This window comes from Pipistrellus kuhlii, unplaced genomic scaffold, assembly GCF_014108245.1.
Source record: "Pipistrellus kuhlii isolate mPipKuh1 unplaced genomic scaffold, mPipKuh1.p scaffold_m20_p_39, whole genome shotgun sequence".
Taxonomy (NCBI): Eukaryota; Metazoa; Chordata; class Mammalia; order Chiroptera; family Vespertilionidae; genus Pipistrellus; species Pipistrellus kuhlii.
The window spans coordinates 4,111,425-4,137,629 of NW_023425539.1; the positions used below are offsets into that span (position 1 = coordinate 4,111,425).

At 49.0% G+C, this 26,205-nt stretch overlaps 3 protein-coding genes across 9 annotated transcripts; 1 reads left to right on the forward strand and 2 right to left on the reverse strand.

Moving 5' to 3' along the window:
• Positions 1–1,711: 1,711 nt before the first annotated feature.
• TNFAIP1 (TNF alpha induced protein 1) lies at positions 1,712–10,835 on the reverse strand. 4 transcript variants are annotated; one of them, XM_036408554.2, is made up of 8 exons: positions 10,667–10,835; positions 10,085–10,306; positions 6,244–6,560; positions 5,487–5,656; positions 4,973–5,062; positions 4,835–4,887; positions 3,844–4,066; positions 1,712–2,421 (listed from the first exon to the last, which is right to left on the reverse strand). In XM_036408554.2, exons 3-8 carry the CDS (start codon positions 6,446–6,448, stop codon positions 2,185–2,187), a joined length of 978 nt encoding a protein of 325 aa, XP_036264447.1. In that variant the 5' UTR covers positions 6,449–6,560; positions 10,085–10,306; positions 10,667–10,835; the 3' UTR covers positions 1,712–2,184. The 4 variants fall into 4 exon arrangements, with proteins under 4 accessions (XP_036264447.1, XP_036264445.1, XP_036264449.1 ...); XM_036408552.2 differs by lacking the exon at positions 10,085–10,306; XM_036408556.2 differs by lacking the exon at positions 10,085–10,306 and having other exon boundaries at positions 3,844–4,039; positions 10,667–10,832.
• A 180-nt stretch (positions 10,836–11,015) lies between these two features.
• IFT20 (intraflagellar transport 20) lies at positions 11,016–17,723 on the forward strand. Of its 4 annotated transcripts, XM_045571101.1 has the most exons (6): positions 11,038–11,172; positions 14,592–14,770; positions 14,907–15,035; positions 16,197–16,282; positions 17,101–17,204; positions 17,605–17,723. In XM_045571101.1, the coding sequence occupies exons 3-6, from the start codon at positions 14,909–14,911 to the stop codon at positions 17,684–17,686; spliced, it is 399 nt and encodes a 132-aa protein (XP_045427057.1). In that variant the 5' UTR covers positions 11,038–11,172; positions 14,592–14,770; positions 14,907–14,908; the 3' UTR covers positions 17,687–17,723. The 4 variants fall into 4 exon arrangements, with proteins under 4 accessions (XP_036264453.1, XP_036264456.1, XP_045427057.1 ...); XM_036408560.2 differs by lacking the exon at positions 14,592–14,770 and having other exon boundaries at positions 11,016–11,172; XM_036408563.2 differs by lacking the exons at positions 14,592–14,770; positions 17,101–17,204 and having other exon boundaries at positions 11,016–11,172.
• A 238-nt stretch (positions 17,724–17,961) lies between these two features.
• On the reverse strand, positions 17,962–25,705 carry TMEM97 (transmembrane protein 97). The gene is made up of 3 exons (XM_036408567.2): positions 25,468–25,705; positions 20,068–20,212; positions 17,962–19,287 (listed from the first exon to the last, which is right to left on the reverse strand). The coding sequence occupies exons 1-3, from the start codon at positions 25,594–25,596 to the stop codon at positions 19,028–19,030; spliced, it is 534 nt and encodes a 177-aa protein (XP_036264460.1). The 5' UTR covers positions 25,597–25,705; the 3' UTR covers positions 17,962–19,027.
• Positions 25,706–26,205: the final 500 nt, after the last annotated feature.

A 26,205-nucleotide genomic window follows, 5' to 3' on the forward strand; every position in this document is an offset into this window, starting at 1 on the left:
AGGACAATCATTATAAAACACTTCAGTGGGGACCTGGGACTTTGAGTGTTAAAGGACATCAGGAGGACAGTTGAGGAAGTAGGCCAGTGGCCTCAGAATTATTCCAGGCTCTGTGAAAAAGGCGCAAAGCCAAAGCCAGAATCTGGCCAAAGAAATGGATTTGTCTTCATCTTATTACTTCGCTGAGGGCTAGAAGAACTGTTCATAGCTGATGACGAGGGTGCTTCACCTGAAACTATCCATTGTGACAAGTGTAAATACCTGATTGGAGTCACATTTTCCTGCTCCATCATGTCATTTCAGGTCCTTGTTGAGTGTCTATTAACCCTGGCCTGGCATTTGCCCATAGACTCTGTGGAATCAGCCATGAACAGCCACTTAAAGGCTTATTGTAAGAGTAGTTGAGAGCTAAACTTGATAATTTATGTCTCTTTTTGACTGAGTGGGTACTACTAAGTGGCTGTGCTGCTTTGTTATTTGTTAGGCTGGCTGAACATTCCTTCCTGATGGCATTCCTTTGGAAAATAATTCAGATAAGCAGCCTCCCAAGGGCCAAGCCAAACAATGAAAAACAGAGCCCTGAAGAGAAACTTGCATCCTTGCCCAAGAGCTGGTGCGTGGCATTGCCATGGCTAAATTACCCAACAAGACAGAATGAAGAAACCTTTTAAGGGGCTTAGGCTGCTCACATTATCCTGTGTTTAGAGACTCACCCTGGGAAGAATCTCCATCTCCAATGAGGACACAAAACCAATTGGTGGGGGGAGAGGGGATGTACGGCCAGGCACACACCATGTCTGCACAGGGCTGCGGAGAATGCAGGGGAGTGTCCAGTGGTCCTGGGCTCCACAGCCTTCCTGCTGTGCCGCGTTCTCCTGGCCCCTGAAATGGTTTTGGCCTTACAGTAAGGACATCACTCCTTGGAGCTGACAGCAAGAGAATCAAAAAGATCGCGAAGGCCCGCGGCGGGTGTTGACGCGATGTGATTTCTGCCCAGTGCTCTGAATGTCAAAGTGAAGAAATTCAATGAAGCGCGGGTAAACGGCGGGAGTAACTATGACTCTCTTAAGGTAGCCAAATGCCTCGTCATCTAATTAGTGACGCGCATGAATGGATGAACGAGATTCCCACTGTCCCTACCTACTATCCAGCGAAACCACAGCCAAGGGAACGGGCTTGGCGGAATCAGCGGGGAAAGAAGACCCTGTTGAGCTTGACTCTAGTCTGGCACGGTGATTTTAAAAAAAAAGAAAAAAAAAAAAAAACAAAAAAAAAAAAGAAAAAAAAAAAAAAAAAAAGAGAATCAAAAAGAGCAATCATGTAAGGCCTCGGAGTCAGTTATGTGACCGAAAGATGTTGGGCAAAGTGTCCTTTCTCACAGGGCTGCTATTAGGACCACAGGTCCCAACGGACACATCCTTTCTCAGCACTGGGCAGGCTGTTTGGCCAGCCTGGCAGCCAAAACTGGTCCGTGTTTTATTGCTTCTATCTCCTCCCTCAGATTGGTTCTGCAGGAAGAGGGGATTAGTGTCAGAAAAAGACAACATAGGTCAGGAAAGAATATAAATCTCCTGAACAAAAGAACAAAGTGCTTTAAAGATATAGATTCCCAAAGACGAAGACCGTTCCAGGGTCTTGGCATCCTGGAGGGGTAGCAGGGATACCCAGTCCCCTCATTATTAGACCTATAATTATTCATTTCCTAGATTAAAAAAAAACCCACAAACCTCAAGCCTGTGCTTAAACATCGTAAGAAAAAAGGAGCCCCACCTTGTAAGAAACTGGGCCTCCACAGCACCAGCAGCACCTTCTCCACAGAATGACCCACTTCCTGTGGGCCTCGGCTAAGCAAAGGGGCATTTAGCAAAGGGCCCAGGGGATGCTCTAGCAGGATGTGGGCACATTAGTCCACTCACCCCGGGGGCAGAAGCAGCTCCCTGTCACAGGAAGGGAGATGCTGAGCAAAGGGGCCAGGACTCAGCCATTTTGAAGTGCTCAGGGAGCAGGGCAAAGCAATGTGGTCCCTCCCCTACTCAGGCCCTCTGACCTCGCAGGCAGGGCCTAGCATGCCTGTGGGAGCTGGAGCAGAAGCCCAGCCAGCAGCAGCGTGGGCTGGCCAATAGGGCAGGGTTCCACAGGACGGGAGTCGGGGGGGTCCCATGCCCTGGCTCCCTGAGGGTTTTGTCAGTCACGATGGGCAGACTGGTGGCCCAGCTGGCGGTCATCGTAAGTGCTATAGCGTTTGACATGGATGCGACGGACACGGTCCCGTAGTTCAAAGGTCTCCTCGTCTTCACTGGGGGAAGCCTGGCTATGGCTACGGCTTGTGGCCTCCAACAAGGAGTTGTCTGGGACTCGCGGGGTCTCGTAGAGTAAGACGTTGAGTGTCTCCTCGTAGATCCGGGCCTCTGGAAATTCCACCTAGGGTGAGGGGACAAGAGGACTGACTGAACTGAATAAGATTTTACCCCAAAGAGGGAGCAGCATGTCAGGGCCCTGACCCTGTGCTTGCTCATAATGCCTCCTGAACTCTCTCAGGAGGCAGCTGGCTTTCTGTTTCATGAGGCCGAGGCAGGTCTCCCTTGGGAGGTGTGAGATGTACTCTGTGCACATAAGGATGCAGAAGACTAGCACCATCGCCATGTCCTCTTGGATCCCAGACCAATGGACTAGTATGTGCAGAGGTTAGGGCCTTGGCTTTGTGGTTAGCCTAGGTACAAATACAACTCAAGTACTTAATAGCTGTGTGGCCTTGGACTTAACCTTGCTAGGCCTGAATTTCCACCGGTGTAAAACCATGGTTAATATCTACCTTGGAGAGCTGTGAACATTAATTGGAAGATGGATAGGGATGCATTCAAGGCACCTGAATTCTAGACTGACTTGTGTCATCTTGAACTTCTGTTCCCTCATCTGCCAATGGGGAGAATGGCTCTAGCCTTGCCCCTCACAGGTGTGGTATGTGAGTCAAAAAGTTCAGAAAGAGAAAGAACTCAGGAAAGTAACAGGTGCTGTTGCCACTTCCACAATGTAACTAACTCTCCCAGAGACTGACCCCGAGTCCTGACTCCACTGACACCTGCACATGGGAGCTCCCACCCCAAAAATGACAGGAGGAAGCAGGGCCATCTCCCTGAGCTGTCCTTCTCCGACCCTCTACCTGGGGGTCAGAAGGTAATACATGAGATGGCTGCTTTGAGCCCTTCACATGCACAGGACTCCCCCAGATGAGCTGCCCTTCCACACCAGCAAGGCCTGGCCGTCTCCGGAACATACCCTCATGGTGGGCAGCTACTATCCCAGGAGGACACGGACCGCACACCATGTGGGAGAGCGGGTTAGCGCAGCTTATGATTACTCGCCTAACAAATCCTTCATGTGTGCCTGGCACTCTGTTGTTACTGCAGAGGCTAAGCTGACTGAGCAGGAAGCCCAAGTAGCAGAGGCCAGAGAAGAGATCTCAACAGTTATTTCCACTGTACTGCACTGCTTCTCTTAAGAATTGTCTCATTTTCACAAGAGCTCTGTTAAATTTGCACTATCATTCCCCTGTTTGCAAATGAGGAAACTGAGGCTCAGATGGTTTAGGTGGCTTATCTAAAGTCAGAAAACTGGTAAATTGTGGCACGAGAATTCAAACCTGAACTGGGCCAACTCCAAAGATCCAGTCCTTCCCATTGCACCAGCAGCCCCTTCCCAGCTGACCAGAACAAACAGTTTCATGCCATTCCTGAGCCCCCTATATTGTTTTTTATCCTTGCCTATCACCATCACAGAGAGCAAATGGATGCCCCTTTCACTCCCCGGTGTGTGTCCTGCCCCCCACGCAGAGGGAAGCCCTACCTTGGTCTGCTTCTTCTCGGTCGCATACACAATGGAGGTGCAGCACACCTCGGCCAGCTTGCGACCCTGGCCATAGAACGACCAGCAGCAGATCTCATCCCCGATGACGTCCTTGATGAAGAGCACACGGCCGTTGAAGCGCAGCGAGAGCTTGTCGAACAGCTCAATGTTTTTCAGTAGGTGGTCGTCGGAGTTGCTGAAAAACCCAGGAGGGCCAGCAGGCCTGGCAATGAGGTTCCGCACAGGGAGGACACTCGCTGGCCCTCCCCGCCCCTCCCCCAGCATGCTGAAATGAGGAAAAGTCAAGGTGCCAGAGGGGACAGGAAGAGAAAGCGTCACGGGGCACCGTCTGGGTTTGGGGGCCTATGTGGAAAAGCAGTTGAGTTGGTTTTAAGTTAAAGCAGAGAGAACTGAGGGAGGAGGTCTCTCATTAGGCCTGGAAAGAAGGAGGCTTGCTGCTATCTTAGCGGGATTCTTTCCTTGCTGTAAGGGTGATGCTGGGAAGGTTTGGAGCTGACTCTGAGCCTGCAGCCTCCTACAGCCTAACTGACCTGTTGAGAAGACGCAGGATAGGGGGAGAAGGGAGGGAAGGGGGAAACTGGCTAGGACAAACGTTGGCTTAGGCGGAGTCCCAGCCCACTGGCTTCCCAGTGTCCCTCCTCCACCCCATAGATGATGCTGGGAAAATACCTGGCATGCTGCCTGACATGACAGATGCTAAAGGGGTGTTACATGTTCAGTCTCGTCCGTTCCAGCCAAGGCTCTGCACCAAGTCCCAAAGGCCTCTGCCCTGATCTCCCTTCTACTCTCTGTCCTTCCCTCCTTAGCCCCAGACCTGTGCCAGCCATGCCAGGAGAGCAGGTGGCTTCCCTTGGTCTGCTGCCAAACTTCCGCTCTGGCTGCTCGTCTCCTTTAGCTGCTTCTGCAGCCCTTCCCCAAGGCCCCCCCCCCTCAACCTGTGCCAACGCCACCCCCCCGATGCCCACCTTACCTGGTGTAGGAGTACTTGTTGTTGCTTCTGTTGTACAGCAGCTTCACCACAGGCTGTGAGGGAGGAGAGTGTGAGGGCCGGGCCAAGCCCTGGAATCCCCAGCCTGAGCCCTCAGGAGTCCCTCCGCAATCCCAGTACCTTGGTGGAAGATTCGATGAGCCTCTCCTCCTCCTTCAGGGAGGTGATGATGGGGATGTTGCACACGGGCTGGTAGGAGTCCTTCTTGTCCTAGGCGACACAGCCGAGCAGCCTTTTTGAGGTCTTGTTTACCAGGCTCAGCCAAGCTTTCCCCAGGAGCTGTCAAAGCCCCTCTGCCATGCCGCCCCTGCTTGCTGGGCCTCGGACGGATTAGGAGGCCCCTGGTAACAGAAACTGCCAGCTGGCAAGCAGACTTCCATTTCTGGAAAACCTAAAATGCAGGTATCTAGCCTATAAGCTAGCAGCAGGGCCTAGTCATAAGGCTCGAGTGTGCCACCTTCCAAAACTGACTGGCTGCCCACTTGCTTGGCCTGGGCAACAGCTGGTGTATTTAACTAGGTTTGGACTCATCAACCATTCCTGCCACACAGCCTTCCAGGAACTGGACTCTCTGTCCCTGAAGGAGGAGGCCAGCTCCCAACCATACCAACCAGCCCCAACTCTGCATCCATACCTGCAGGGCACTCTGGCACATGTTCACCAGGCCCTGAATGAGGTAATATTTCGCTTCAGCCATCAATTCCTTGATTTCTTGACGGTTCTGAGGGAGGATGATGGTATCATCACGGAGGTAATTCAAAATGGTGCCAAAGTGCTTTCCACATCGGTCTATGAGGATCCAGCCTAGGGATTCAGATGGGCCCAGAGGGGACTGTTTGCCTCCAGGTACCTCAGAGGCAGGCAGCAGCGAAGGCCACCTGACAGCCTGATGACAGGTGGCAGAGCGCGCATGAGCACTGAGTCCACAGCATAGGGTAGCAGAAAACAGAACCTCAAGCTCTTAAGTCCATTGTTGCTCTCATTCCTCCTCCCTGAAACCAAGAACTGGTACGTACTGTAGGAGAGACAGGCCCTCCAGGCTCTGTGGAGCCTGCAGAGATCTAAGCTCAGAACGCTCAGGCCCACCTCCCGACAACACAGAAACCACCAGGCCGTTTGCCTCTGCCCACTGCCCCGCCACTATGGTGATGCTCTTATGAGAATGTAGTCCTACGTGAAGAAAAACCAAGTATGGATAGCCACACAATAATCTATGTACAATGCCAGATAGAATTCTGGAGCTCGATTAAGGACTGCAGGCGGAGTCCTGTACTAGGTGAACTGGAAGGGTAAACCTGGAATATATATGCCAGGCTTACGCCCTGCCCTGAAGTCACATCCCCAGGAACTCCTCCCCTTCCCACCGAGCCCGACAAGCCCCGATACCTCACCTTCCTTGTCAGTCAGCACCTCCATGCGCCCGCTGAACATGGCCTTGAGCATGGTGTCGTGCCGGGTGAGTGCCCGCACGGTGGTGTAGTACAGCGAGCCGCCCACATTGAGCTGGACGTATTTGTTGCCCAGGCTTCCTCCCTTGAAGCCGCTTAGCTTGGGCTTGGCCCCTGAAGCTGGGCACAAGCAGGTATCCCCCGACATCTCCCGCTTCAGGTAGATCACCACACGGCAAGAGGTGGGCTTGGAAGGTTCCGCCGTGGTGAAGGGTCACGAGTGAGTGGCCAGTGGAGGTGAGAGCCTCATACTCTAAAGGCTGTAAGAGGAGATGGGAGAGAAGAGTCAGCAGGGGACAAAGGAGAAACACTGACCATCAAGTCGAGATTCCCTGGCAGAGATGAAGGCCCTCGGCAATGGTAAGAAAGATGCTCTGCTGTTCTTTATGGTACCAGGAACCAGTTGTGGGCGCACATTCCAGAGCCCAGAGCTGGTCACGTCACCAACCTCCCTGAGACTCAGCTCTGGGCAGCAAGGAGGCCAAGTCCCTGGAGCCAGTCAGAGGAGCAGACTGGGCAGGGCAGAAGGCCTTACCCTGGGGACCTGCCAACCAGAGTCCAGTTATTTTCTTCTCAAGATTCCCAGGACTCAAGACTTCCAGTCAAACCTACTGGGAGTTCAGCCTGCCTAGGAGGTCCCAGGAGCCTGAGGGACAGGGCACACTTCCTTTCCAAAGATTCCAGGCTCAGGAGCAGCCTGCACCAGTGCTTATTTTGAGGAACACCGGAGTCTGGCTTCAGGAAGGCAAGTGAAAGCAGCTCAGGAGGGCATGAAATGAGGCAGGCTGGAGGGTCCCAGCCCGTGCTCTTGGCGGAGGTGACCGGCTCCAGCAGGCGCTTCCTGACCTTCCCGTTTCTTGGCACTGGTCCTATCCTAAGTTCCTGAAATTGTCACCATTTTTCAAAATTGAACAACTACAGGATGGCTATTTTTGCTTCTTTTCCTGAGAAGAGACCTGGCCCTATCTCTTCCTCAGTTCCCTTCCAACAAGTATGGGAAGAAAGGACTAGAAAAGACTGGATGATAAATCTGAAATCAATGAAGTGATTTGGAAATGGAAAGTAAAGTTAGGTCACTTCTTTTTAGATTTTGTTATACGTTTTGGTTTTCTAAAGAATCCATTCACTGAAGAAAAAAATAATAGAAAGCATTCATTGCATTAAATGTTCCATGCATTTAGCCGGGACCGGTTTGGCTCAATGGATAGAGCGTCGGCTTGGGGACTGAAGGGTCCCGGGTTCGATTCCGGTCAAGGGCATGTACCTTGGTTGCGGGCACATCCCCAGTAGGGGGTGTGCAAGAGGCAGCTGATCGATGACTCTCTCTCATCGATGTTTCTAACTCTCTATCTCTCTCCCTTCCTCTCTGTACAAAATCAATAAAATATATTTTAAAAAAAAAAAAAAAAAAAAAAAATAAATGTTCCATGCATTTAATATTTATTAACTCACTTAATTCATTCAGTAATAAAACAATTTTGAGTTCCTATTAGGTTAAGCAGTAGGGATGGAGAGATGAGAAAATATCAGCCTTGCCCTGGCTGGTTTGGCTCAGTGGATAGAGTGTCGGTGTGCGGACTGAAGGGTCCCAGGTTCGATTCCGGTCAGAGGCATGTACCGTGGTTGCGGGTACATCCCCAGAGGGGAATGTGCAAGAGGCAGCTGATCGATGTTTCTCTCTCGTCAATGTTTCTGACTCTCTATCGCTCTCCCTTCCTCTCTGTGAAAAATCAATGAAATATGTTTCTAAAAAAAGAAAATATCAGCCTTGTCTTCAAGGAGTTCAAAACATCAGAATGTTAACAAGAACAAATCTGGTAAGAGTTAGCATTTACTTCCCCCTGCTACGTGCCAGGCACTGGAGATACAGAAGAGAACAAGGCATGGCCTCATGGAGCCTGCATTCTAGTTGGTGGATATAGACAATAAAACAAATAAGCAGGAATTCCAAAAGTGAGAAATACAATATCTTAAAAAAAAAAAAATATATATATATATATATATATAATTGATTTCAGAGAGAAAGAGAGCAGGAGAGAGAGAAACTTCAGTGATGAGAGAGGATCACTGATTGGCTGCCTCCTGCAGGCTCCCTACTGGGGATCAAGTCCACAACCCTGGCACGTGCCCTTGACTGGAATCAAACCTGGGGCCCTTCAGTTTGAAGGTTAATGCTCTATCCACTAAGCTAAACCAGTCAGTGCTAAAACAATATTAAGAAAGTGACTTGGGAGAGGAAGTAATCTAGACAGGGACCAGGGAAGGTGACATTCCAGCTGAGGTCTGAGAGGGTATAGACTAGGGGTGTCGAACTCAATCAGAGAAGGGGCCAAAATCTAAAATCCAGCCTAAATCGCAGGCTGAATGGTTTACTGAACAGTCATAAACTGTCATTGTGATGGAAACGCAGCTGAGTGCAGTGATGACAGCGCGCTGCGGGCCACATTGCAAGGCCTGGCGGGACGGATTTGGCCCGCGGGCCTTGTGTTTGACACATGTGGTATAGACGAATGGAAACGTAAATGCCAAAATGTCAGTCAGACTCACGATTTAGGAACAGAGTTAAGGCCACAGTGGCTGGTGCAAAGAAAGAAAGGGAGACCAGACCATATTAAAGAGTTCCGATTTTATATGAATTGCAATGGGAATTGATCGGAGAGTTTTAAGCAGGGGACTGATGTGATCTATTTACGTTTGGGAATGTAAAGACTTCCAGACAAACCTACTGGGAATCCAGCCAGCCTAGGAGTTTCCCAGAAGTCTGAGGGACAGGATACATTTCCTTTATTTTTTATTTTTATTTTTAAAATATATTTTATTGATTTTTTACAGAGAGGAAGAGAGAGGGATAGAGTTAGAAACATTGATGAGAGAGAATCATCGACCAGCTGCCTCTTGCACACCCCCTACTGGGGATGTGCCCGCAACCAAGGTACATGCCCTTGACCGGATCGAACCTGGCACCTTTCAGTCCGCAGGCCGAGGCTCTATCCACTGAGCCAAACCGGTTTCGGCGATACATTTCCTTTATAAAGGATCCAGGTTCTGGCTGCTGTGTAGAGAATATATTGAAAGGGTTCAAGAGATCAAGTGGGAAGACCAGCGGAAGCAGAAGTAGTCTGGGCAAGAGAAGATGGTGAAGGCTTGGACTACAGTGGTGGTAATGGAAACAGAAAAAGAGTGGAATTACTTCATTTAATCATCACAACACTCAGAAGTTCAGCTACACATCATCTCTTGTAAGTGCAGCCCAGAAACAGTGCACTGGTTTTCCCAAGTTTACTGCTCCATTCTCCAAACTTAGCACAATGCCATTCACATTTTAAAGCATTGAATATATGTTGGTTTGTTACACTAAGGGGTCCCTGATAATTTAGGTAGGTCCCTGGGAAGAATTGCCAAGGAAGGCTGAGCCGGTGCTGTGTGAGGTACTGAATTCCTTTGATGGCTTGTCCAGGTGCGTCTCATTTGCTTCAAGGACACACAGAACCCTCACCAAAGTCTGCCCAATCAATAAGCAACATTAGTGTGAGATCACCTTACCTTCCTCAGCCCACCCCAAAGAAAGAAAACCCCTTCATAGGTTTCAACAAGTTCTTGTGTGTTTTGTGTCTAGCATCAATTTCCCAGGATCAAAGAAAACACCACTTATTCTGCCAAAGCAAAGGAACTCAAAGGCTAGGTTGTTGCCAACAGAAAGACAAACCCAAAGTTAATCTATTCCTTTCCTACAAAGCCATTGCTATGAGCCCCTGTGTGACGTCAGCTCAGATTCTGTCCATACCAATAGGTTCCCGGGATTCTGTCAGGTAACGCCCAGAAAGTAATTCCTGTGAGAATGAAGTTTCCACTGGGAGCTCAGTGCTCTTCCTTCCGGACTTTGTGTGTGTGGCTATCTGGGGATGCCTGAAGCTAGGGGCGTATCCGTGTCACAAGCAGCGAAGCTAAGGGGAACCCAAGCAGAATAAAGGGCAAACAACCTCGGCGGTGGGAGGAGGTACGGGTCCTAAAGTAAGAACACTCAGAAATTAGTTACAGGGGAAATGGGACGTGGAGAGAGAGCCCATCTTGGTTAAAGAGGGCGGGCCTAGCAGAAATCCTAAGTATAAAAAACTTAGGCTTCATCCAAAGGGTCTGGAGAAATTAAAGAAGACCCACACTCTCTGGCAAGTGTAGCGTCTTTCCCAGACCGGGACACAGAGACACAGACAGACACCCCACCCCACCCGCAGTGGGGGATTTGAGCTCTCCATCTCCCCTACGCTGTCCCATGCCTTTTTCCCAGGACCAGGGGGGCTCTCTGCTCCAGCGCGAGGCCCGTCCATCCCTTCCCCTCGCCCAGGGTGTCGGCAGACCCGATTCTTACCGTCCCCAGCGGCGCCTCTCCGGTCAGGTGGGTTGCAGGCCGACACTGTGCGGCCCCTAGGATGTGGCCGCCCTTCAAACAGCAATCCCGGGCTGTGAAATCACATCCTCCGACCGCACACTCCTCCCCGAGCTGCCGCCCAACGGGGCGGGCCCAGGAGCCTGAGACTACAAGTTCCGGCATGCCCAGCATCCAATCAGGGGAGAGGGAAGAGCCCTTGGCGTATTCCTTAATGAGCCCACAACTACTTCCGGAAGACTTTCCGGTGCAAAGGCCTCTGGATCTTGTAGGCAGCGGCCGCTCTTCTCAGGCCTCTGTTTCCCAGCAGGCTCTGCGGGTCAGGCGGGATAAGTGCTTCCGGTGTCAGGGAGTGACGTTTGCGTATACAGGTCCTGTAGCCGTGGCAGCGGCTGAGGCTGGCGGGCCAGGTACGGCTGCCGCGGGTCGAGAGAGCAACTCTCCGCCAACCTCAGCCCGGGCCGCCGCCGCCGCCGCGGGGTCGGAAGGTAGGCCGTGACTCCGGTCGGGAGATGTGGGCGGGCTCGGGGCGAGGTAAACCCGGCAGGCCCGCGCCTCGAGGAAAGACCGTCCCAGGCGGGAAGAAACGTGGGGATTCTGCCCAACTCTGGGGGCGGGATTACCCACCGCGGGGGGGCCTGCAGCTGGACGCGCTGATGCTCACAACAAACTTGTGAGAAAACTGTGGCTCAGTTAAGTTCAAGGAGTTTACGTAGCGAAGACAGCCGGTCCCATCACCCGGGTCTTTCTGACTTTCTGCCCAGTGCCCTTTCCCTGTGCCCCATGAGCGGAGCGTCCTCGCAGAGCCTGGCGCGGATCCGGGAGAGCCCGGGGCGGACAGCGTGTCACCGCCTCATCCCCGGGGAGCGCAGTCTGGCTCTTGGGCCCGGTGTTTCCGAGGCGCAGACGCGCGAGCGGTGGGAGTGGGGAGAGATGATAGTCAGCTGTGAACCCTCTCCCTTCACTCCTCTGGCCTCCGCCATCTCATTCAGCCAGACAGTTGTCTCAAGCCAGAAACATGGGAATCTTGTCTGACTCTTTTCTTTCACTCATCCCCCACGCCCCTACTCCATTCAGTCAGTCCTTACTAAGTCCTAATAACTCAAATTGGAACACTTCTAACGCTCCAAGCCTTGGTTACTGTACTAACCTTCTCTGTCCTCACAGTCTTTCATTCCACAATTACTGAGTGCCAATTATGTGCAGGCCCCATGCTAAGATGCTGGGGTTACCGCGATGAACTAGGGCGGTGTAGCCCCACCCTCGTGTCCTCCGATCCAGTCTGCATCCGAGGTCACAGTGGTCTCTCTAAACGTCAAATCTGATTGTGTCACTCTGCTGAGAATCCACTGGCTGCTCATTAAGCCTCTGATAAAACCCAAGGTCATTACTGCAGCACTCTGAGCCCTTCACGATCCAGCTCTAACTACTTATCTTGTGACATCCTGTTCCACGCTTCCTCTTGCTCACTCCGTTTGAGCACTAGCCTTTCAGTTCTTGGGATGTGTTTAATTTGTCACAGCTTCAGGATCTTCACACATGCGTTCCCTTCTGCCTGGAATGTCGCCTCCCCCCTTCACTTTGACAAGCTTTGGGGCTTCTTTTAGGTCTCATCTTTAGTGTCCCTCTTGCTGAAGGCTTTTGTTCACACCGCCACCCCCATAAGAAGTATGTCCTGCTGCTGCCACTTCCCCTAGCACCCGGTGCCTTTCCTCATATTATTACCGTCATTTGTGATGGTCTGTTTTCTCTTTGTCCAGAGGTCAGGAACTATACCATTAAAGCATTTTCTCCACTATTCCAGCTCCAGAGCAGGGGGCTCAGTAGATGTCTCTGAATAAATTCATGCTCTCAGGAAAGGGGTAACAGTTGAAGCAGATGTTTGCTCCCTCAGGTTACTTGAAGTTTTCTAGAGTAGCTTAATCACCCAGTAGGTGCTAAGTACTTAGACTATATGTGTAAATGTAACACAAGTAGGATATTAAAAAAATGAACAAATATTTTTTAAAAGCCTGATCAGCCCATTTGATGTGGCTCAGTGGTTGAATGTTGACCCATGAACCAGGAGGTCACGGTTTGATTCGTGTCAGGACACATGCTGGGGTTCCGGGCTCGATCCCCCCAGTGGAGGGCATGCTGGAGGCAGCCAATCAATGATTCTCTCTCATCCTTGATGTTTCTGTCTCTCACTGACCCTTCATATCTGAAATCAATAAAAAATTAAAACAAACAAACTGATCATAAGGAAGCTCTGGATGATTAAAATGTTTCAAAGGAAGATACTAGCCTGTTTACTTGAGTGGTTTCCAGGGAGGTCAAAGGCCCTGGGCCCCAGTCAGACACAGATAACCTATAGACATGTATTAGTTGGTCCACACGGTTTGGGATGTGTTTTATTCCTTTGAATTTTTGAACTACTTTCCTTTAAAAATCAGATTCCATATATAAATCTGGATTTCTGGTCCTCTTGAAAATCAGTTCTGGCAATGGTAGGACTTAATCCCCTCCCCCCCTTTTTAAGATTTTATTGATTTTTTTTTTAGAGAGGAAAGGAGTTGGGAGAGTGAGAAAACTTGGTGTGAGACGAAACATTGATCAACTGCCTCCTACACACCCTCTACTCGGGATTGAGCATGCATTCCGGGCATGTGCCCTGACGAATCCAACTGGCCACCCTAAGTACGTGGACGATGCCCGGCCAACTTGGCCACACCAGCTTTTTATATCATTGATCTTCTAATGGTACACATGCTCTGGGCAGTCAGTCCCGGAAGAATCACCCCATTCAAACAGAACTCTATCCTTGCTGGGTTGGAGGAGGTGGGAGCAGAGGGAAGGGCTGGTGCAGAGTCGGGTGGTGGTAGCCTTTGGAACACCTGGGGTTTTGGAATTGGTGTAGTGGCCAATGGCTAGTCCTGAATAGCATTGCCTTCCTTTCTAGACAGGGCATGTATTTCTTTTTCTTTTCTTTTCTTTTTTTTTAATATATATTTTGATTTTTTTACAGAGAGGAAGGGAGAGGGATAGTTAGAAACATTGATGAGAGGGAAACATTGATCAGCTGCCTCTTGCACACCCGCTGCAGGGGATGTGCCCGCAACCAAGCTACATGCCCTTGACCTGGGACCCTTCAGTCTGCAGGCAGATGCTATCCACTGAGCCAAACTGGCTAGGGCTGTATTCCTTGTTGGTTTTTTTGTGTGGGTGTGTTATTTTAAAGTCAGAGTGAGGGTGAGTTTTCATTGTTTCTTTCCAAGAATCGATGCATCTTTTAGACCAGGAATGCAAGGTGGCCTAGGAAGGGAGAAGATACCTGTGCCGGTCCTATTGCCGACAGAAAACCCCCAACCTCTTTAGCATGGCTCCTGACCTTTCCAGCTCCATCCTCCATCCTGTCATCTTGTAGGCTGGATAGGCCCTTCGAGTGACTTCGGCTGCTGTTCATGCTGTTCTCTGCTTGGAATGCCTTCCCTGACTTCCTTATCTGTGTTTTCTGCTTGGAAGAGACTGACCCAACTTTGGGTCCCAGTTCAGGCAAGCGTACAGCATCCCCTGCGTACATTTTGGGTAATATGCTTACTCCTGGCTTATTTTTTTAACCCTAATTTTTCATTCACCCAGATTTTCTCTTTCACTTGCTTTTTGTGTTGTTACAGTACTGTATTTGGAAAGCTTTTTCATGTCCTTTGGGTATATAATCAGGAATAAATAAATATGCTTATGGCTAACAACTTAATTCAGATGTGAACTTCCTCACGCCACGTTAACTGTTCTCTATTGCTTTAGGGATATTTCTGTAAAAGCACTTAACACAGTATAATTTTTCAGTTTACATGTCTGTCTTCCTCCAGCTAAACTGTGCTCCTCCAGGGCGGGTACCATGTTGCACTCATCTTTGTACCCCCAGCATCTAGCTATGCTGGCATGTAGTAGGCACTCAAGAAATGTGTGTTGAATGAACGATGCCTGTGACGAGCACCTGGACTTTATTCTTTCCTGACCCTTGATCTGTGACACATCTCCTCCTGGCTGCTACTATCACTCCTTCAGAGCAGACCTCCTCTAGAGAGCCTGGAAGGGAAACAGGTGAGGCTTAGAGAGGAGGAGGCCGAGGGACGTCTGGGTTTTGGGCCTCGGTATCTGGGGGCAGGAGTGGGGCTGGAAGCAGGCTTTCCTTGGAGGGCTGGGAAGTGATCGTGGGTTGGGGTTGGTTTCTTCACAGCTATGGCCAAGGACATCCTGGGTGAAGCTGGGTTGCACTTTGATGAACTGAACAAGCTGCGGGTGTTGGACCCAGAGGTTACCCAGCAGACCACAGAGCTCAAGGAAGAGTGCAAGGACTTTGTGGACAGTGAGTGTCATTTGGGGAGACATGTTGCCACTCAGCTTTGAATTATTCCAACTGTGCCCCCCTGCCCCCCTCAGCTGTTGCTCTTGGCCCAGCCAGAATGGAGCTGCTGGCTCCCTCACCTTTATGAATTCTCATGTGCCACCCACCTTGTCTGCCTGCCCTCTTATGCTCTCATGTAGTCCCACAGGGAAACCAGTCAAAGCGGACACTGCAATGCTGAGAGGCAGGTGTGTGTTTTGAGATATGCCATCTTTGATTTTTTTTTCTTTCTTTTTTTTTTTTTTTTCTCCCAGAAACCTTAAACTTCGTGGGGGCAGAACTATGGCTTGGGAGTGGGAAATAGAGTTATGTAGTGATGACTTGATTTCTTGGGAGAAATAGTATTCTCAGTAATGGGCTTGTCTGTATTGGGAGTAAGAGTTGATTAATTGGAATCGCTAGCAGCTCAACAGACCCCATGAACACATCTTTGGACAGGAGATACGCAGGACAGCTCCTGTGCTAGCAGCCAGGCAAGCCCAGTGGCGCGGACAAAGAGCAGGCCTAGCTGGAGCAGGGATTTCTCAGCCTCTGGGCACTGCAGGCTGTGGAGCGCTCACCTGGTGAAAGGCAGCATGAGTTCTATTGCCAGCCTTCCGATTGCTGTGAATGTTGTCCCATCTTCCTGGGCCTTAGCTTACTCCTCAGTAGTGGGGGCTCCACCACACCTAAGGATTTTGAAGAAAAGGGACTGGGAGATTAGGCACTTAAATGCTTTGAGCTCTTTATTAGCTGAGGCCACGGTGAATAGCCCCACCATCAATTGAAGTCCAGTGGCTACAAGAGGCGGCTTCCTGTCCTGAGGCAGTCCTTCCATGAATGTGGCCCTTTGCACCTCTTTGGGGTCCCCCGTAGAATAGGTCCACCAGGGCCTTCATAGCTTGAGGTAGCAGCAGCTAGCTGGCCGTGGGGACTCACGGTCTAGATATTCCCTATAGCTCTGGACACCTGCCAATCATCTCTAGGTTCAAACCAAGGGTGGCAGACTTTAGACCAGCAGGCACCTAACTGTTTGGACACAAGTTAGAAGGGGCAGTTAGTCCTTCCCTGTCGCCGAAAGGGAATACTGAGGAAGAGTGATGACGCTGAGGAAATAAAAACATTTCCTTCTTTCCCCAAAAGAAATTGGCCAGTTTCAGAAAATAGTTGGTGGTTTACTTGAGCTTGTTGACCAACTTGCAAAAGAAGCAGAAAATGAGAAGATGAAGGTAAGAGCAGCATGCATTTCATCTCCATCTTGGCCTGGGACCCTCGTTCATTAGCCTGTCATCTTCTGCCCTTGACTGTGTGTGTGAGTGTGTGTGTGTGTGTGTGTGTGTGTGTGTGTGTGTATGTGTTGGGGTGAAAAGGAGATTCTTTTAATACAAGATTTTAAACATTTCCTATACAAGTATCAACTCATGTTGTACACATTAAATAATACATGTCAATTATACCTGTTTTTAAAAAACAATTCCTGGTCCAATTAACCTACTTTGATTTTGATATGCCGGTACACTGTCATTTTTTCCTTTAAGCTTCACATCACTGAAATAGATGGCTTTATCATTCTGTAAATGAAGGTGTGCAGAGTATAGGTGACTTGGCAAAGAGCACTAAGCGCTCCAGACCCTGGGGATAGTACTCCTACATCTGCCTGAGCTCTAGGTCAGTGGTCGGCAAACTCACTAGTCAACAGAGCCAAATACCAACAGTATGACGATTGAAATTTCTTTTGAGAGCCAAATTTTTTAAACTTAAACTATATAGGTAGGTACACTGTTATTAACTTTTAGGGCACTCCTAAGCTGGCCTTCGCTAAAATCTCAAGGGGCCAAAAAGCCGTATGTGGCTCGAGAGCTGTTTGCTGACCACTGCTCTAGGCCAGTTCTCATTTGGAATCCTGAGGCTAATCCTCTCTCCCAAAGCTCTGGGTTCAGCCTTCTTTTCTCTTCTGGGCAGTGAGGCAGCCCCCAAGTGGTGGAGGCTACTTAACGCTGAAGATGGTTTTAATGAAGCCTGACCTTTGGCAATACTGTTCTTCTAGGCCATTGGTGCTCGCAATTTGCTCAAATCTATAGCAAAGCAGAGAGAAGCCCAACAGCAGCAACTCCAAGCACTAATAGCAGAAAAGAAAATGCAGCTCGAAAGGTAAGACATTATGTAAAGCAAAGTCTTTACTCGACTGCATTTCTGTTTTTCCTTCTTAAAAGTCACCTCTTATCCTTATTCATTTTTCTCCTAGGAATAGTTTCTCACTTATCCTAATTTGAAGGTTTTACATTTGATGGAAAATTTGTTATCAAATCACCTGTAGTGGCTCGAGAGCATGAAGGCTCAGGTGGCTAGTGTGCAAAGGTGGCTGGCAGGAGACACTTAGGGGCGGAGGATTTCCCACGGGGCCTGTGCAGGGCTTTGCACACTAGTCTTTTAACTTCACTCTAACACCATTTCTTGGAATCATTTCAGTCACCTGTATTCTTCTCTAGAAGAATTAAGTCCATGGTTTATTTCATCCGTTTTTAGGGCTTCTAACAATTTTGTTTTTCAGGTATCGGGTTGAATATGAAGCTTTGTGTAAAGTAGAAGCAGAACAAAATGAATTTATTGACCAATTTATTTTTCAGAAATGAACTGAAAATTTCATTATATAGCAGGAGGGCAGAAAAACAAAAACCTCTGTACCATTCCAGTGACTTTGACTAATGACCCAAGTCTATCATGTGAGATGGTATGTGGAGGACGCACCATCTCTGAAGGCAATAAGACCAATCTGGGGGGCGGGAAGGGGCCTTGTTTCAGATGCTGGTGCATATCTGTACACACCGTGACCACGGCGGTCCAGGTCCTCACCTCTTGCATTGTTATTCTGAAATAAGCAATCTGTAAACTTCGATTTTTTATTTTCTTTTTGTAAACTCACAAAGCTTTGGAGGAAAAAGCAATAAATTATTGTTTTCAAATGGCTTATCTACCTCTTTCCTGGAGCCCTTGAAGTGTACACTGAGTCACTTATAAGAGAACCCTGGACTCTCCAGCCCCTTGGCACAAAACAAACCAGGCAGTGGTCAGCAGCTACCTTTATTTGGACTGGACACATGAGTCAGAGATACTCCCAGGAGAGTAATTTGGCTTATGAGCAGAACAGGCAAAGGGAATTGACTGGAAGCAGTTTCTTCAGTTGTCCATGTGTGTTCATAAGTCGTCTTTTTAAAGTTAGCTTTGAGTATGAACTGGGAAACACCAGGCACTAACGTGAAGAGACCCCACTCGCACAGTGGGCATGTCTGGCCCAGCGGTTCCCCCATTCTGACTCAGACCGACACAGGAAGGAGGATTAAACTACTAGGAGAATGTAGCACACTGCCAGATCAGGTTTGAGACACCAGATCTAGGGTAGAGTGATTTCTGTCTGGTGGTCTGTAAAAAGACAGGACTAAGGTTTGGAAAGAAGAATTTAAAAAAAAATCTCTCCTCTGGGACGAGCTGTTTAAAACAGAAACAAAGCACCTTCTGGTTTAACCCATATCTGACTGAAAGCCAGGGCTGAACCTTAAACCTCCTGCAGACTATTTTCTCTCCTCCCCACCAGGGGTGCAGGCAAGAAAACTATAGTTTTTAATGAATATTGAAGAGGCATAATTTCAAACTTAACAATGGCCTGAACAGCATACTACTCATTTTGCTGAATAGTGATTTGCTGTAGAGAATCATGAGTCAGTCACATGTATATTGTGGATCAAATAACTCATGAAAATGCTAAGCAGGATGTGTTTCTTGGAAGTTCATTCATTTCTGGTCTGGTCCTGTTTTTAGTAATTCTGCAGTGGAACTGGGCACATGGTGAACTTGGCCTGCCTCAGGTGATGGGTCTGTGCCAGTGCCCTTGGAAGGTGACAGACAAGTCATGGCTGCTGGTGTTTCAAATGCGACTGAAGACATGGGTTCTGAGCAGTTTGCCTTGTGTAGTTCTCTCATTTTTTCTTTCTTTTCTCCTCATATTTATAGTAGGGGCTCCGCAACATGAAAAGCAGAAGCATAAGAGGGATGAGAAAGTAAGGGGCATAGACAGATATGAGGGTTAAGCGTTCACGTAAGGTCTGAGGTCCTTGTCCTTTGAAACCACTGGCTTTAGAGAAATCCTCAAATAGGAACGTGGAGAGAATGGGGATCAGGGTTGTCATGGTGTGGGCTGAGTAGACGATGGCCGCCGTGCGGATCCACTTGCAGCCTCCTGAAGTGTCAGAAGGGGAGAGAGAGAAGCGTTAGGTCTGCTCACGATCCAGGGGTGCCCGTGCCAAGCCCCATGACGTCTCTGCCCCTCTCAGCTGGACCATACCCCTCCTTTACCATGGAAACAACGGGAAACCAGATGTGTCACAATGCTGCCTAAATGTGCCAGGGTGGGAGTTGGACTTTAATTCAGAAAAACTCTAGGCAGTAAAAGTTAAACCTGTTTGGTCTGAAAGGGGGAGGGGGGGCTGACAGCAGCATGTTTGTTAAGTAATTAGAGTGTATGTAGGTGAGAAGATGAGTAGATTCTGCCAAGAGATGGATTTGGGAGCTGCAGTGGGAAGTAAGCTCTGCAAGCTTAGTTACCGCGTATTCCGATATGACTGCTTTCTTTATAACAGCATCAGACATGGGGACACTGTAAGAATCATTTTTCAAAAAGAAGTTAAACCCTTAGGAATAAGCTTGATGCTACTACTTATAAGCCAGCATGATACTACCTAAAACAGAAAAATGAAAACCAATGATAAAGGAAAGAAAAAGCAACAAGTCCTATGTTTAAGTAGCCTCAAGTTTCCCAGTTGGCTGAGGCAGTTCTGCGGCCCAGCTGACCACAGGCGTTAGCCTGAGCCACAGTAATACCGGCTCTAGGAGCTGTCCTGTCGTTCCCAGCAGACCCTCCACCCCCTCACGCAAACCACAGGGGCCTTGGAAGATACTTTCCCAGAGATTTCTGGGACCTGATTTGAGCAAGGATGGGATTTCCCCACCGTTTACCTACCTTTGAAGAAGGCGTATGTTGCAATGGGAAAGAAAGGCAGCTGGAGCACGAGCTCGCAAAACAGGAAGGATTTAAACCACGCGGGGGGGTCCTGCAGCAGAGGGTCTTTGAATTCCTTGGCGTACCACTTGAGCAGGTTTCTCAGCTGGAAAAGATCGAGATCACAATGAGTACAGCCACCTGGCAGGGCAGACGCAGCATGTTAGCTTCTCCGAGTTTTCCCCAGCTCTCGCAGCCCCTTTGTGCCACCAGCATTGGTCTGTGACTCCCATGGCAACGCTTATCTAGGGGCGCTGCCCTTTGTCAAAAGCACTGTCTGCACTTAGTTTGCTGAATGAACACACAAACAGTATCATCCTGACATTTGCTCTTTCACAATAGCAACTGCATGCCAATCTCAGGGCCAGAGAGCCTCAAATACAGAAATGAAGTGAATTTGACTCGGGGGAAGGGGCAGTGATGGACAGGCAGTAAAGTGAACCTCTGTGAGGATGCACCTTTAGACAATTTAAATGGTCATTCTTCCCCTTCCCCCCAAAATACGTTTTTATTGACTTTAGAGAGGAAGGGGAGAGGGTGAGATAGAAACATCAATGCTGAAAATTCCTGACCTGCTGCCTCCGGCATGCCCCCCACTGGGGATCGGGCCCACAACCAGGGCAGTGCCCTGACTGGATTGAACCCAGACCTCTTGGTTCGTAGGTTGATGCTCAACCACTGAGCCACGTAGCTCCAGCCAAATTGTCATTGACTCCCTAGTACTCAAGTTTTTTTTTCTTTTAGGAGACCAGTAGGATATTTGTAGAACAAACTCTGTTCCAAACCACAAACTATAGCTTCCAGGCGATGTAAAAGCTTGAGTAGCAGTCTTAGTTCTAGCTTGGGCCCCACCCTCATAATTATGCTGTTAAGTAAAATGATACAGATCCATGCTGACTTGGCTACAGGCAGAGAAGAAGAGGGCCCGAGGCTGCCCATTCTGTGCTTTTTAAAGAGTCGTGTCGTCCCCGTCCCCGTCCCCCCCCCCCCCCCCCCCCGCCTCAGGCTCTCCACATAAGTCTGTTGCATTTAACCTCCTGGAAATGGCATGGTTTCAATACACCTGCCATCAAAGCCAAATATGTATGTATATGGACAATAAATAAAGGCAACTTCCCAACTAAGAAGTTAGCTTACAATGGAAAAATCTAAAGATATTCCTGTTAATTTTTAATCAGAAGATAAATGCTCAATATTGAGGTCTCACTGCTGTGAGTGAGCTTTAAGCAAATATCCAAAGACAAACATTCTGTTAGCACATTAACCGGGCTGTGTGGCTCAGCTGCTGGAGCACAGCCCCATGCACCAGAGGAGCTTGGCTGAAGAAACCAAGTTCTCCTTATCTCCTTGCTTTTTATTAACACAATTTGTCCTAAGGCAAGGTGGAGATATACACTCCAAAGGGTAGGTTTAGGTACAGAATCCATTGTCGGGCTAGGGAATTACCTCCTGCTGTTCAGGTTTTTGGCCAGGAGTAGGCTATACCATGTAGATTAAGATGCCCTGAGCTGTCTGGCAGCAAGCAATCATCCTTTTCAGGTTTGGGAAAATGCCTTAAGCCATTCCAGCAGGTGATAACCTATGTGACTCAGCTCTTGTTGAGTCCCCAAGTTCCATCAACCTTTTATTTTGTTGCCCATCAACCTTTTGATGAAACTCTTGCAATTATGACATGCTGGAATTGGCTTCTGCAGAGTCCCTCAGCCCAGTCTGCACCCTCTCGCAGTCCGGGAGCCCTCAGGGGATGTCTGATTGACAGCTTACAGGGGTCTTCAAACTTCTCTCATTATGAGAATCACCTGGTGGAGGTGTTAAAACACAGATTCCCGGATCCCAACTATAAGAAGTGCTATCAGGAATCTGTGTTTTAACACCTCCACCAGGTGATTCTCATAATGAGAGAAGTTTGAAGACCCCTGGCTTAGGACATCCTGCTCTTGCACTCGCCAACTGTGAGCCCTTCTGGCAGAGCAGCACTCCCCCTGTGAGAGCGCACTGACCATCAGGGGGCAGCTCCTGCATTAAGTGTCTGCCCCCTGGTGGTCAGTATGCATCATAGCAACTGCTTGTTCCGCTGTTTGGTTGCTTTGCATATTAGCATATTAGCCTTTTATTATATCGGATAAGACCCCCTTAAAAGGTAATAATAAAACTGTCTCCATTTATATATCTCAGTCACATTTCACTCAACTTAACATTGTTATCCATTTAAAAACATTTACTTGATCCTAACTGGTTTGGTTCATTGAATAGAGCGTCGGCCTGCGGACTGAAAGGTCCCAGGTTCAATTCTGGTCAAGGGCATGTACTTTGGTTGTGGGCACATCCCCAGAAGAGGGTGTGCAGAAGGCGACTGAATCAATGTTTCTCTCTCATTGATGTTTCTAACCCTCTATCCCTCTCCCTTCCTCTCTGTAAAAAAAAACAACATTAAAATATATTAAGAAAACAAACAAACAACTTTTACCTGGCCTAGGCACCTGGGATTCTCAGCCAGCAACTGCTGAACAATTTTGTACTTTTCTAACTTAGAATGAGATCATAGACTGATTGCAAACCTAGATGCTCACTTGTTTTTCCTTATTTTAACAGAAGCAATGCTACCCAGTTGCAAATCCTATATAATAAAAGCCCAATATGCTAACTGTCTGGTTAACCAGTCAGCCATTCAACCAATCAAAACATAATATGCTAATGATATGCTAAGGCTGCTCAACCACTCACTATGATGTGCATTGACCACCAGGGGGCAGATGCTCCGACCAGTAGGTTAGCTTGCTGCTGGGGTCTGGCTGATCGGGACTGAACGAGATGGGCTGGACATGCCCTGGAGCCCTCTACCTGTGATCCCTCATAGCCTGGCCAACCTTCTGAGTCTCTTCCCAGCCCTAATCATGCACTGGGGGGGGGGTCCCTCAGCCTGGCCTGTGCCCTCTCACAATCTGGGACCCCTCGAGGGATGTCAGAGAGCTGGTTTTGGCCGATTCTGCAGGCCAAGCTGAGGGACCCCACTGGTGCACGAATTTGTGCACCGGGCCTCTAGTGATACTATAAAATACTTTCCATCCTCTCCATGTTCTAATTTAGTGATTTTCAACTTTTTTTTTTTTTTTTTAATCTCATAGCGCACATAAACTAACTACTGAAATTCCAAGCACACTAAAAAAATTCTTTTGCCAATCTGACAAAAAAAAAAAAAAAAAAAAGTCTAATTTTGATTCACTCACACTGGAAAGCTATTGTTGTGTTGGCTGTTGCCATTTCTTTAGTCTGACAATCTTGGGGGAAAAGAGGCCCATGTCCCTAACTAAATAGTCAAGTATTGCATATTTTTAAAATTCTTGTGGCACACCGGTGAAAATGGCTGTTCTAATCCAAAGTAAATTCTTACTGTTTCATAAGTTTTTCTAAGGGTTGGGCTGGTTCAAACCAAGAAAGATTTTTTAGCCCAAACATTATGTAGGCTTTTTAGTTCTAGGGGAAAATTTCTTCTACTTAGGGAGGAAAAGCAACAAATGTTAAATTTTGGCATATTTTCAAAGAGAATTTGAGAATAACTCAAGGCTTCTATTATTATTTTCCACAAAGAGAAGCAACAAAAAACTATCATTATCCACCCAGAGCAACAAAAATGACTAGAGGTACAGGCCTTCCAAGCCAGGATGCCTGTTTCTAATTCCTTCAAAACATCATCACACAGACACACACACACACACACACACACACAGTTTCTGGCCAGGTCCTGCCTACATTGCCTCTTGACCTTTTATATTAAGTCAACATTAAATAAAGCTGAGAGAACTTTACCAAATTAAATATATAAATTTAAGTGGTGCTATACTAGACATATTTTAATTGTATCTTGTGAGTGGTAAGCACGGACTTGTGGAATGGCAGGCACATCCAGAAAGAATAAAGAAACCAACAGCTGTTCAGTCTGGAATAACCTGGAGTAACATATTTGCCCCATATTAAGAGGACTCATGTAATCCACATGTAGGGCAGAGGGACACTGGACTAGAAGCGGTGGCAGTGATGACAGAGCCGAGACTGAAGTGTGTGGCCACAAGCCAAGGAACACTGGCAACCAGATTCCTAGGACCTTCCGAAGGAACAGCTCTGCAAGATTCACTTTAATTCTGACTCCAGATTACAAGAGGATAAACTTGTGTTGTTTTAAGGCACTGGTTTTGTTCATTTGTTATGGCAGCAACACGTGAAGCTAATATACACCCTGTGTGTATTTAAGCTGCAATTTAACCCAACTCTCTTGACAACTGAGGCTACAGAGCCTTGATTTCCCCAAGACACGCCAGCATTTCTTGGAATAACCCAGTCCCCAGTCTGTGGTCCATGGTCACACACTACCTAAGCTTTTCCAAGAAAACATTGGTCAGAGGGCTTCCCAGTTATGCTTGGATCTAGAAGTAAAAGAATTTTATGAAGTAGGGGTACACTGTTTACTGGCTCTTGACCTTTTGAGGAGGTTAGACACCCCCTTCCTCCCCAGAAGAGTTGATGGAAGCTATAGATTCTCCTCAGAAAACACAAGGCACACACATTTTGCATACACCACTAGGAGTTCATGGTTAAGAAAAAGCATTTAAGAGATAAAATCAAATCCATAGGTTTACAAGTCAAGTCTTGCCCAGTTAGTTCTACAGACAGACTGCAGAAACATAGGACTGAGGACAGGAATTTCATAAAAGAAAGTTGTTACACAAGGTCCAGACGTGAAAAGAACTGGGGGGGGGGGGGGGGGGTCTGGAGAAATAATAAATCATTAAAGCAAAGTTTGGGGTAAAGAAAACTCTCCACCAACCAGGAAAATGAGGCTCTTCGCCTGTTTCCAGCGAACCCAATTGAAAGGGTCGAATTGAAAAGGAGTCATTCTCTCTGAGCCTTTGAAGTTGCTGGATTCTGATCTAGAATGACTGTCTGCAAATGCCCTTTTGACGAATCTGATTCTACTTAGATTATTTCTTTGGGATAAGACGGTATTTCAAAGCTCTTCCAAGAAACAACTTTAAAACAAATCCAAGGCGTGATTTACACCCTCACATACCGACAGCTGAGCCTTTACACAAATCCGGGGAATAGCTGTTTTTGCAAAGAACGAAGTGTTTGGCCCCCGCAGCAACTTGTGGGAAGAGCCTGGGACAGACAAAGAAAACCGCGGGAGACGCCGGGCTGAAGAGTAAGTCCGGGCCGGAGCGCGCAGGAGGACCAGGGGGACAGAACGGAAGCCCCGCAGCGGGGGTCGCGGGCGGAGGAGCGGAGCCGGGGAACGCGGGCGCCGCCGCAGCGCGCGGGGGGCCCCCACGCCAGCGGCCCGCGGCCAGGACCGCCCGGCGCCCTCACCTCCACGGGGTAGAGTTCGCGCGGCAACACCGCCTGCAGGTCGAAGAGCAGCGTGATGGGGATGTGGGAGAGGAAGTAGAGCCCCAGCAGCCACTCCAGGCCGCGCCGCGCACACAGGGTCCCCATCATCCGTTGGCTGGGCCGCGAAGGAGCGGAGGCTGCGCTCGCCGGGACCGCCGACGTGGGAAGAGCGCGCGGGCCCGCGCCTTCCTGGGACCCGCGCGCGCGCGCGTGCGCCCGCTCGCCCCGCCCCTCTGGAGGGCTACGCAGGACGCTCCCATTGGCCGCTGAGGAGGAGCGCGCGCGCCTATTGGCTCGCCTGAATGTAGCGTGTGGGGAAGCCAGGCAGGGGCGGGGCTCCGGGCGGCCTAGCGGAGATGGGCAGAGGGGCGTGCCGCGTGGGGAGTGCCGGCCAGGCCTCTCGCCGACCGCCGCGTGGCAAGCTGGGCTCGGCGGCGGCTGCCCACTGTGGCCCCCTCTCGCCCGTTAGTCCATTCATTCATCCCCCCCGTCTAGCGCTTACAGAGCGCCTCCGGGGAGCTGGGCCGTGGGCGTTTATGGAGGTGGAGCCCCCAGGGAGGGGGACTGTCCCAGGCTAGGGCCGTAAGGAGCTGGCGTGGGGGCCGCGCCGTGTGAGCTCCGGGCAAGATCCCTGTCCTGCCGAAGTGGAGGGGTTCTGGAAGCCTTCCGAAGCATGCACAGGAGGCAGCCAGTCTTCACTAACTATAAGCAGAGGTT